Source organism: Microtus ochrogaster, unplaced genomic scaffold, assembly GCF_000317375.1.
Source record: "Microtus ochrogaster isolate Prairie Vole_2 unplaced genomic scaffold, MicOch1.0 UNK2, whole genome shotgun sequence".
Taxonomy (NCBI): Eukaryota; Metazoa; Chordata; class Mammalia; order Rodentia; family Cricetidae; genus Microtus; species Microtus ochrogaster.
Window position 1 is genome coordinate 6327615 of NW_004949100.1, and position 11946 is coordinate 6339560.

Here is an 11946-nt window from a genome sequence, read left to right on the forward strand (position 1 = left end):
CCTTTCCCTCCAACTGTTCGCCAAGAAGTGGGGCCAGGATTTATCCCTAGTGCTTGAACTGGGATTTTGGAACCCATTCTTTTTGGAAGGATACCTTGCTCAGCTGAGATATAGGAAGAAGGGCCTTCGTCCTGCCTCAAAGTTGACTCCCCTTGGGAAGAAGCCTTACCCTTTCTAGGAAGTGGATGGGGGACTGGGGTGGGGGGAAGGTAGGGGGAGGTGGGGAGAGCAGGAGGAAGGGAAGGGAGTAGGAACTGGGATAGGCATGTAAAATGAGAAAAGAATGTTTAAATCAATTTAATAATAACGAATAAAATAAAATGAGATGTAAGGTGATACTTATAATTCATATTTTGATGTTATTTTCCTTTCTAACTCTATAGAAATAGTAAATAAAATGAGAAAAATTATAATCATCAAAATAATCTAGAACTCCCTGATTCATTCATCAGCAAATGAAACAAGACAAGTTATAGTTGATAATTATCAAGGTTGCTTAATAGAATCATGGATGTTCATTATAGTATTTTCTATTTTTTATTTTTATAATAAAAAAACTAAAAGAAAAATATAACCTTTATTCAAAAGTATAAGCACTTCCATATGTTCAAAATAGGACAGTAGAAAAAGAGGGGGTTCCAACTGAATCCTTGGTTCATGAATAAGTTAGAAAAATAGACAAGCCATGTATGGTGGCCGCAGACCTGCAATCCCGGCTGGCATTGGAGAGGCTGAAGCAGGAAGTAGGATGATGAGTTCCTGAGCACAGCATGGACTCTGACAAAAATCCTGACTCCGAATCCCAGCCTGGTACTTACTGTATGTAGCTCACTGGGTTCAGTCACCAGCACTACACAGAATAAAGAGAAGGATAAGCCATGGAAATATAAGGTAACCTGGGGACATGCCCCTTGATAAGTTCTCACAAATATATTAAATTAATGGGTATATAGCTATTAAATCATCTCCAGGATTCAAATGTTTCTGAATAATTTATTTCTACATAAAATTCTATGTGGCAGTTAAAAAAGCATTAACTTAGATTGGAGTCACTTTTGCTGCACAGCTCTAAAGCTCCTGGCATGACATGAAGTCCCCTTGACCCTTTCTCTAAAGAGTTCTGACTTCGAGGAACAGGAAGTGCTATTTCAAAATTAGTATTTGGGCTGTGATCATTGCTATATCAGCCATTATTCCTTGACAGGGACAGGAGAGAGGGAAGACAGAAGAGCAGGACACACTGCATAAAATTATATTGATGCTTTTAGTTCCAGTTAACACCACAATAGTCAACTGAAAAACCTCCCAGCAACTAAATATAATACAGTACAATCTGTGTATAGAAATAAATGCTGACAATTATGAGTTATAGGCCATTGATAGGAAAAGACTTTGTCTACAAGGGCTTACTAGCACTAAGTGGGGAAAGAAGATGTGAACAGTACCATCTCAACTAAATCTCTGTGGCAGGGTGGCTGCTCTATAGCTTCATTAATCACATTTTATCCTGCATCATCAATAGAATCTGCAGCCTCGGGTGAAGTATGTCAGAGAATAGGATGCATCTTTCATCTCGTGGCATTGAAAAAGCAGTGGAAAGAAAACAGTTCTCCTGTGCAGTTCGGGAGTCCGTGAAATCCCAAGGCTGTTCTGACTTGGGGAAAGGAGGGTAGAAGCAAACGCATTTCTCTGCTCAGTTTTAGAGATGCCAGTTGAAGCTGAGCAGCACTCAGGAGGCAGAGGCAGGCAGATCTCTTGAGTTCAAGACCAGCCTGGTCCAAAGTTCCGGGACAGTCTCCAAAGCTACACAGAGAAACCCTTTCTTAAAAAAAAAAATAGATGCCCATTGAAGGATTTGGCCCAGGTCTTGGTGGGAGAGCTAGTCTGATGGAGAAATCTAAAATGTCTGGCTAAATCATCGCGACGTGGGACCGGAACGGTGCCCTGAATGCGTGCCTGTGTATTGCTGGGCAATGTTATTTGAAGTTACGATAGATTTTTTTTTTACCTTAATATAGCCTGAATCTATATTTAATTTAAAATCTTTGACTTCAAGGTAAGAGTGAAGCCCTAAGGTGGATGTTTGTAATCATGGCGTGGGGAAACCAAGACAGAAATGCTGTGAGTTCTTGGCGCGTGTGGATTAAGTGAGATCATGTCCTAAACAGCAACCACAAAACAAAAATAGAGTTAGGGAGAGTGAATTTGTACCGTAGAAAGAGTTGTGTAATTTACTGTTTAGTGTGCTTTATGTATTTATGTAACACTAATGTTCATAGTTACTTATCTGAACAAGGTCTTGAACCTTCTGAATTTGAAAAGTAGATACACAAAAGCCCCACTGTTTTGGTCAGCTTCTTGCCACTCAGCCCCTTTCAACTGTGAAAGAGGTTTCTGTATTTCCATGTGTATTTGATTTTGTTTTTATAGTGAACGCGATGCTCTTGAACAGGAAGTACTTGAAGTTCGGAGAAAACATGAAATACTTGAAGCCTCTCACATAGCTCAGGCTAAAGAAAGAAGTGAATTATCAAAAGAGGTAAGCTCCCAGTAAACTCACTCGTGTTTATTATATATTAATGGACAAACAGCCCAGGATCAAATGATGGGAAAATCATATTTTTCTCCTTTTTATGTAGTTGCCAGGAAAAGAGAGAGAGAGAGACTTAGCAGGCAATTATAGCATGAATAATAAAAACCCAGGGACGGATATTGGGGTTCAAGCTTAAGATCAGGAAACCAAAGCAGCCAGCCACTGGCTCTTACCTCTACCTCCTGCCTCCAAGAGTACTCAGACTGAGACTGACTGAGACCTGTCTCCTCCTGTCTTAATATTCCTCTCTAGTGTTGGGATTAAAGGTGTGCACCACCATCTAAACTGTATGGCTAACTAGTGTGGCTGCTGGGATTAAAGGTGTGTGTAACCACTGCCTGACCTGTATGGTTGACTGGTGTGGCTGCTTTGCATTCTGATCTTCAGGCAAGCTTTATTTATTAAAACACAAATACTATACCATTGTAGGCAATTTTGCATAAACAAGTTTATCACTTTTTAAAGAGAATTTTTATGTAATACACACAGGGAAAGTCCACCTTGAGAAGTGACAGCTCGCTCTGGACATGTCTCTGAATTTCTATAGGTAACCACCTTGCAACAGACAGTCACCCTCCTGCAGAAGGATAAAGAGTACCTCAATCGCCAAAACATGGAGCTCAGCGTACGCTGTGCGCACGAGGAGGATCGCCTGGAGAGGCTGCAGGTGCAGCTGGAGGAGAGCAAGAAGGCTAGAGAAGATATGTACGAGAAATACGTGTCATCCAGGCAAGAGCTGTTCCTTTTCCATACTTTGACTCTGTCTGCTGTGCTGAGAAGGAAATGTTTTATAAAGTCAGGATGATCTGGTATTACATTTTATTCTGTGTGTCTGAACATGTAGCATCTGAGTACATCAGTCTTCCGGCCTCAGCCTCTGCATTACACAGGGCACGGAAGGGGATCACCCAACAACAGCAGTGATGTGGTACAAGTCTGGTACTAGTTTGGAACAGTGCTTTTAGAGATTCTAAAGCCCTTCTAAAATGGTCAAGTTTTCTAAACATATTTCATATAAGATTAAAATATTACCTAAAAAACAATAGTTTATTTTTTTCATGAAAGAAAACCATGACTATTTATTTTGTCTTTGCAGAGACCATTATAAAACAGAATATGAAAATAAACTACATGATGAACTGGAACAAATCAGATTGAAAACTAATCTGGAAATTGAGCAGCTTCGAAATGCCTCTAGGGAAATGTATGAACGAGAAAACAGGTAAAGAAGAGCATGATTGAGGAAGTTATATTTTTCTTTGACGATCCCAAGAATTTTACTGAAATTAAATGCCATTTCTGAGATGAATTTTTAATAGTTGTAAATATAAATGAGAATGTTAAAATTATAAATTTGATAGCTAATTACAACAGCACTTATCATACTGTAGGTCTTTTTACTCTGATAATATATCTCTTTCCTGTTTCCTCAGTTCAGACTGAAGACAAGAATATGAGAAAATTTAGAAGGTACTAAGATAGCAATATTTTACCAACCATTTTTCTTGGATACTTGTAGATAGCAGCTGCTTGTTCATTTCCTAGCTGCCTGGATCCGAAATAATCATACAGAAACTGTATTAATTATAACACTGCTCAGCCAATCACTTAAGCATATTGCTAGCTAGCTTTTATATCTTAACTCATTTCCATTATTCTCTATATTAGCACAAAGCTGTGGCTTACCAGGTAAGGTTCTGGCATCTGTCTCCTTCAGTGGCTACATGGTGTCTGTCTGACTCTACCTTCTTTTCCCCAGCATTCAATTTAGTTTTCCCACCTTGCTCTATTCTGCCCTTCCACAGGCCAAAGTAGCTTTTCTAGTAACCAATGATAATAAAACATATACACAGCATACAGTGGAGAATCTCAGATACTTGTAAAGGCTCGAATAGTAATATGTATATCTATATATATATTATTTAACCACTGATATCCACATTACTGCTTATACTTTGCTGTGTAATCATTGTGACTGTTTCCCAGTTTTTCAGTTGTCCATCTTAAAAACAAAACAAGAACAAAGAGAATCCTTTAAAATACATCCCATCATAGCATAAGTTTAGATGTGTAAACTCCCTCTCCAAGTAGTGTAGGTAGGATGGCGGAATTGTGTCGGAAAATGGGCAACAACCATTTCTCGAGGCAGGAAAGCTGGAAGCAGCCTTGCTTCTCCCCATTCCTATTCTGGACCCATGTTCACAATGGGTACCATCCATTTCAAGCTTCCTTTCTGCTCACACACCCATCGTGTTGGGAACTCAAGGGATGGGCCATAGGCAAGTGCTCACATCCAGAGTTGAGAGCCTGAGGAGAATAAACTTCTGCCTGTTTAGTGCTCAGCCTTCTTCCTCCACTAAATAGTACAGGGACCTAAACCAAGGAACCTGCCTTCCTTTCTGCTGGGTTTCCCACATCAGTGAAGGCAATCAGGACAACCCCACACTGCCCAACCTGATCTGGACAACCCCTCATGGAGACTTTTCCCAAGTGATTCTAGGCATTGTCGAGTCAGCAATTAAAATTAACTGTCATAACACCAAACCAGAAAATTTAGGATTGGACGTAGGTGCTTCGTTCAACCACGGGGTGTTAGATTGATCCCTAGATATTAACACTGTGATAGACAGTTACCACCAGATGGCGCCAAACTGCAGCCCAATCCTGTGCCAGCACAGGGACACACAAGTAGCACTGGTACAAGCTTGTTTTTCTTATTTTTCACTTCAGTCTTCTGTCGCTGTGTTTATGTGACTGAAGCTTCATTATGGCAGATCTGAAATTTAGTCATAATTTCTGTCCCCTTCCATTCTTCACAACATAAATAGTAAGTTCTTTTGGAGTCTTACAACTTAGAATGGGTCAAGAAAGGTTTTACTATTCCATATAAAAAACAAAATTCAAAGACTGTTTACATATTTAGTTTTGTCTTGGATCTGTGTGAGATAACCTTGCTTTGTAGTCAGATACATGATGTTATCCTGTATATTTTATTGGTATGCTCTTTGCATTATGAGTTAAATTGTAACGAGCACACTTGCATATGTTCATAGCTACCCTATCTTCCCTAATGAGCACTTTCAGAAGAGAGTAAGAAGCTAAGAGTAGAGAGATTCCTTGGGAACTGGGGACAGAATGAGGAAAACTCAGGTCAGTGTCGAGCATTATCATATAAATGACTTCCTTAGTAGGTCTGTGTGAAAGGGTGTGGTCCCTCCTAAGTGTTTAGAAATAAGACATTTTCCAAAGCTAGGTGCATACCTGCAATACCAGTACTCAAGAGGCTGAGACAGGAGCATCCCGGGTTCCAGGCCAGCCAGAGCTGCTTTCTATACTAAGGCTCTTTCTTGAAAAAAAGACAGGGCAAAATTCTGTAAGTGAATGCATATTTTAAGAGATTTTGAGAAAAAAAACCTAATCTTAAATCCTGTCTCCACCACTTGGTAGTGTGGTGAGAAACCACTTTATATCCCTGAGTTTAGTTTTCTCTTTTATAAAAATGAACTAATAGTAATGCTTCAGAGAGGCCTGTGTGGTCTAAACTAGATAGTACCTGTGACAAGTGCATTCCAATAGTTACTTTATACCACTGTCTATGTGCAGTCAAAATCATTTTATTTGTATGATGACAGTTTGGATAAAATCATTATTACATAAAGGCTAACTGACAGCATGGGATTATCACCTTAAAGGTCACTGTTATAAAATGGAGAGGGCCTAACGTGTCTAATTTATTTGTTCCCTAAGCATTTCCGAGAGGTACTAAAGGGGAAATAAACTCGGGTGATGAATTTCTCTAGAACAAAACTGCCTTTAGCCTGAGATGGCCTCCTAAGCACAGAGCAGAACTGTTGTGATCCGGAGTGTGAGTCGTGGAAGCCTTCATTAGGCTCTTCCTGCTGCAGAGTCTGTTTGAAGGAAGTGCAGAGCGGCACAAAGGAGACTGAAAATGCTTTTAAGTGGGGCCATTAGTGCTGCAGTGCTTTGATAATTTTATTTCCTGCTCTGCCAGTGCTGTCTCGATCACAATGTGCTGTCTCCCACAGTACGCAGGAAGCCTTAGTGACACACTTGAAATTTTCACAGAATATTAGTGACATCAAACAGCTTTAAATCTTGGATTTGGATTTACTTCTGGGGATCAGTTGAATCTGTTTGATCCATCCCAGTATGAACGTGGAGCTGGATTACAGAGGTTCCAGTCCACATTTTGGAAGCAAATGTCCTCATTAGTACTCCAGCTTATATCCTCTATTGTTCATATCTTTCCAGGTAATCTGTGCAATTTTTAAATTCCTTGTGAAAGTATTTAAGTCTTTTTTTCTTTTTAATTTTTGGGTCTTTTTGACTAGATTTTTCTGAGGTAGGTGGTTTTGCAGCTAACTGGGTATCTTGTGAAGAAGCTCTAGATGGGTTTTGTCGCAGCTCTCTTGTTATTGCCTGTAGTCCTCTCTGTGGTTCTTTGCATCATTAATACGTAAGTACTTTGGGTGTGTAGGCTGCCCCACATAGGCTGGAAGTCAGTTCTGGGGCGCAAGAGTTTACATATACCTGCCTTGTACATAGTTTTCGGGGTGGGGGGATGCTGGGAAAGCAGGATGGGGCCAGATTGTTAGAATAAACCCTGTGCAGAGATTTCTAACTGATCGGGGCTGAGCCTAGAGCATGCTGCAGAAGTTACTTAGCTGATCATCCACACTATTTATTCAGTTTCATGTTGATAGTAACTGCTGGCACTTTTTAAACCTCAGCATCTTAATGGATCTTAAGTATTTAGTTTTGGAAATTTCTCATGCATATGGACTTCTCTTGTCTGTATGTTTAATTTCATGTGAACTGGAAAGTTATCTATTTCAAGTTTATATTCACGGCGAGAAATGAAAAGAGTCCAAGTGAGTGCTGGCTGACTAGCCTATTTTCCCTACTATGGCGGAATACTGGAGACTAGATAATTTGTAATGAGCAGAATTTATTAAGTCACTGCTCTAGAGCTGGGAAGTTCAATAGGCAAGGGCCTGTTTCCTGCATTCTCACCTGGCAGAAGGCCAGAGAGCTTGTGAGAGCAGGAGATAGGCAGACTTACTTATCTGTGGTCACAGCATCAGCTCCACTCAGAAAGGCTTCCCCCTTAGAGCCCACTCATCTCTAAGTTTTATTATTGTTGTTTAGCAGTAATTAAATTTGAACATGGCTTTTGCAAGGGATAAGCATTCAAACCATAGAACTAATTCTATAGGAAATTATAGCATTTTAGTCAACAGGGATCTCAAAATGTTTCTTCTTCTAAAATACACAGTTTTTCTTAAGAAAATTTATGAAGCCAGTCAATGGTGGTTTTTCTCCATTTAATTTGATTCGATGGTGGCTGTCAGCTTCCTGTATATTGCTTTTATTATGTTTAGGTATGTTCCTTGTATCCCTGATCTCTCCAAGACCTTTATCATGAAGGGGTGTTAAAACATATCAGATGTTTTTCCAGCACCTAATGAGATGATCATATGGATTTTTTCTTTCAGTTGATTTATATGGCAGATTGCATTGATAGATTTTTGTGTGTTGAACCATCCCTGCTTCTCTGGGATGAAGCCTACTTGACCATGGTGGATGATTTTTGTCTTTTGATGTGTTCTTGGATTCAGTTTGCCAGTACTTTGAGTATTTTTGCATCAATGTTCATGATGTAATTCTGTTTCTTGAATCTTTGTATGGTTTGGTTATCAGGGTAACGGTAGCCTCATAAAAAGTGTTTGGCAATATTACTTCTGTTTTTCTATTGTGTGCAACAATTTGAGGAGTAGTATAGGTATTAGCTCTTCTTTGAAGTTCTGGTAGAATTCTGCACTTGAACCATATGACCCTGGGCTTTTTTTTTTTTTTTTTTTTTGGTTGGGAGACTTTTGATGACTGCTTCTATTTTCTTAGGATTTATAGGTCTATTTAAATTGTTCAGCTGATCTTGATTTAATTTTGGTAAGTGGTACCTATCCAGAAAATTGTCCATTTCTTTTAGATTTTCCAATTTTATGGAGTACAGGTTTTCAAATTATGACCTAATTATTCTCTGGATTTCTTCTGTGTCTGTTGTTATGTCCCCTTTTCATTTCTAATTTTGTTAATTTGGATGTTCACTCTGCCTTTTAATTAGTTTGGGTAAAGGTTTGTCGATCTTGTTGATTTTCTCAAAGAACCAGCTCTTTGTTTCATTGATTCTTAGTATTTTTTGTTTCTGTTTTAATGATTCCAATTATAAATTTGGTTATTTCCAGTTGTCTGTTTCTCCTGGGTGAGCCTACTTATTTTGTTCTAGGACTTTAGATGTGCTGTTAAGTCACTAGTATGAGATTTCTCCACTTCCTTTATGTAGGCACATACTACTATGAGCTTTCCTTTTGGCACTGCTTTCATAGTGTCCCATAGATTTGGATATGTTGTACATTCATTTTTGTTGAATTCTAACAAGTCTTTAATTTCTTTATTTCTTCCTTGACCCAGGGGTGATCCAGTTGAGCACTTTCAATTTTCATGATTTTGTAGACTTTCTGTAATTCACATTGTTGTTGAATTCTAACTTTAAGCAATGATGAACCAATAAGATACAGGAGTTATTCCAATTTTTTTTTTGTATCTGTTGAGGTATGTTTTGTTACCTTGTATATGGCCAATTTTAGAGAAGTTTCCAAGCAGTGCTAAGAAGAAGGTATATTTTGTGTTTGGGTAAAATGTTGTATAGTTCATTTGAGTCAAGACATCTCTGAGTTCTCTTCTTTCTCTGTTAAGCTTTTATCTGGTAGACTTGTCCATTGGTAAAAGTGGGATGTTGAAGTTTCCTACTATTAGTGTGTAGGGTTTGATGTGTGATTTGAGTTCTAGTAATGTTTCTTTTACAAATGTGGGTGGTCTTGTATTTGTGGCATAGATGTTTAAGATTGAGACTTCATCTTGATGGTCTTTTCCTGTGATGAGTATGAAGTGTCCTTCTCCATCTCTTTTGGTTGATTTTAGTTTGAAGTCTATTTTGTTATATCTTGCTTCTTAAGTTCATTAGATTGGAAAATCTTTTCTCAATCTGTAGTTGGAGACTGTGGGTCCTGCATGTCCATTTTATACATCATAACATCAAGCAGTCCAGGCAAGAGCAGTTTCTTACCCAAATGGCTAACAAACTCTATGAAGAGTCTCTTTGATGCCACAGCTGTGTGTGTATTCCATCTTTATGTGGCTTATTTTTCTTATCTGTTAATTTTTCTATAAGTTTATTATTTATTATCTTTAAGTTTCTTTAATGTATGACTATACTCTTTTAAATTACTTTTACTGTCTCTTTATTCTTTTTCTCCTCTCTCTCAAGCCTGTGTACATTCATCTAACACTGTGACCCATTCAGAGGTCTTTTTTTAAATCTGAATCTGTCTTTATTGCATATCTGTAATTATTTTCTGGCCAGGATCACTTTTTTTTTTAAATGTCAAGCGGGCTTGGTACTAACTCAGCTATCCTGTCTGCTTGCTCCAGCCAGTCCAACATGGCAGAGGCACATTCACTGCTCTGAGAACCATTCTCTCTGCCCCAGATCCAGGGTTGCAGTGGGTCTGTGTCACCATTAAGCAATTTGTAACACACTGCTCACAGACCCCATTTAAGTGCTTGGCCTCCTGAAGGAGCTAGAGTTCATGCTGACAACACAAACCAGGAATCAGGAAGCCACTGTTTCATAAGTGCACTTTTGTTTTTTCTGTTACCGCTGAAGACCTCTCTTAAAGGAGCTGCGGTGCCCACCAGCAAACAGAACCCATCCAAAAAAAAAAAAAAAATGCCGGCTACCAAGAAACTATGCTTAACTCTGTTCTTTTTTTGTCTATAATTCCTTTGTTTTACGTGGTTTTACATGGATGTAGTCAGCCCCACATTGGCTCCCCAATCTGTAGTCAGGAGACTGTTTGTTCCCAGCCTTTTAGACCTGTCTGAAATAATCACACAGAAACTCTATTAGTTGCAATACTTGTTGACCAATAGCCTAAGTGTATCTCTAGCTAGCTCTTCTATTCTAAACTAACCCATCTCCATTAATCTGTGCACCACTACAAGATAGTGACCTACTGGCAAAGTTTCCGCTGACTCCAACAGAGGCGTCTGTCTTCTGTGGAGGCTGCATTGCTCCTCACTGTGGAGGCTGCATTGCTCCTCACTGTGGAGGCTGCATTGCTCCTCACTGTGGAGGCTGCATTGCTCCTCACTGACCCTGCCTGCTCTCCACATCTCTGTTTGGATTTCCAGCCTGGCTTTATCCTCTTAAGCCATTGGCCAAAAGCAGCTTCTTTATTAACCAATGACAATAAAACATATTTATAACATACAGAGGGGAGTCCCACATCATCAACCCTTTACTCTGAGATAGTGTCTGTCTTTGGGGTTGAGGTGTGGATCCTGTTTTCATATCCATTCTGTTATACATGAATCAAATCCATTGATATTAAGAGACCAGTGATTGTTAATTCCTGTTATTTTTCAGTGGTAGTGTTTGTGTGTTTCACTTTGGGTTCTGCTGCTATGAAATTATCTGTTACTTCTGTCTTCATGGGTGCAGTTAGCTTCCTTAGAGGAGTTTTCCTTCTAGTACTTTCTGTAAGGCTGGGTTTGTGGATAGGTATTGTTTAAATCTGGTTTTGTCATGGAAGATCTTGTTTTCTCTGCCTACGATGATTGAAAACTTTGCTGGGTATATTAGTCTGGGCTTGCATCTGTGTTTTCTTAGTGCCTGCAGCAGTCTATCCAGGACCTTCTTGTTTTCAGGATTTTCATTGAGAAATCAGGTGTAATTCTGATAGATATGTCTTTATATTTTTCTTGGCCTTTTTTCTTTGCAGCTCTTAATGTTCTTTATTCTGTATGCTTCATATTTTGATTGCTATATGGTATTGGACTTTTTTTGTTGTTTTTGTTTTTTTCCCAGTCCTTTTGGTATTCTGTAAGCTTCTTGTACCTTCATAACATATCCTTTTTTTTAGTTTGGAAAAGTGTTCTTCTAAGATTTTGTTGAATATATTTTCTGTGACTTTGAGCTCGAGTTCCTCTTCTTCTACCCCAATTATTCTTAGGTTCGGTCTTTTCATGGTGTCCCAGATTTTTTGGATGTTTTGTATTAAGTATCTGTTGGCTTTAACATTTTCTTTGACCAATGAATGTTTCCTCTATCATATCTTAAACATCTGAGATTCTCTCTTCCATCTGTTATGTTCTGTTTGTTATGCTTACATCTGTTGTTCCTGTTCATTTACCCAGATTTACCATTTCCTGAATTCCCTTGGTTTGTGTCTTCTTTACTTCCGCTATTTCAGTTTTCAAGTCTTTTTTTT

The 11946-nt window shown here is 38.8% G+C and overlaps 1 protein-coding gene across 1 annotated transcript in view; it reads left to right on the plus strand.

Annotated features, from left to right (window-relative positions):
• The window catches only part of Pibf1 (progesterone immunomodulatory binding factor 1), a 151922-nt gene that overhangs the window by 31969 nt on the left and 108007 nt on the right, over positions 1 to 11946 (plus strand). The window contains exons 6-8 of the mRNA XM_005365356.3: positions 2431 to 2539; positions 3141 to 3322; positions 3690 to 3815. Coding sequence (XP_005365413.1) covers positions 2431 to 2539; positions 3141 to 3322; positions 3690 to 3815 — 417 coding nt within the window. The remainder of the gene's footprint in view (positions 1 to 2430; positions 2540 to 3140; positions 3323 to 3689; positions 3816 to 11946) is intronic.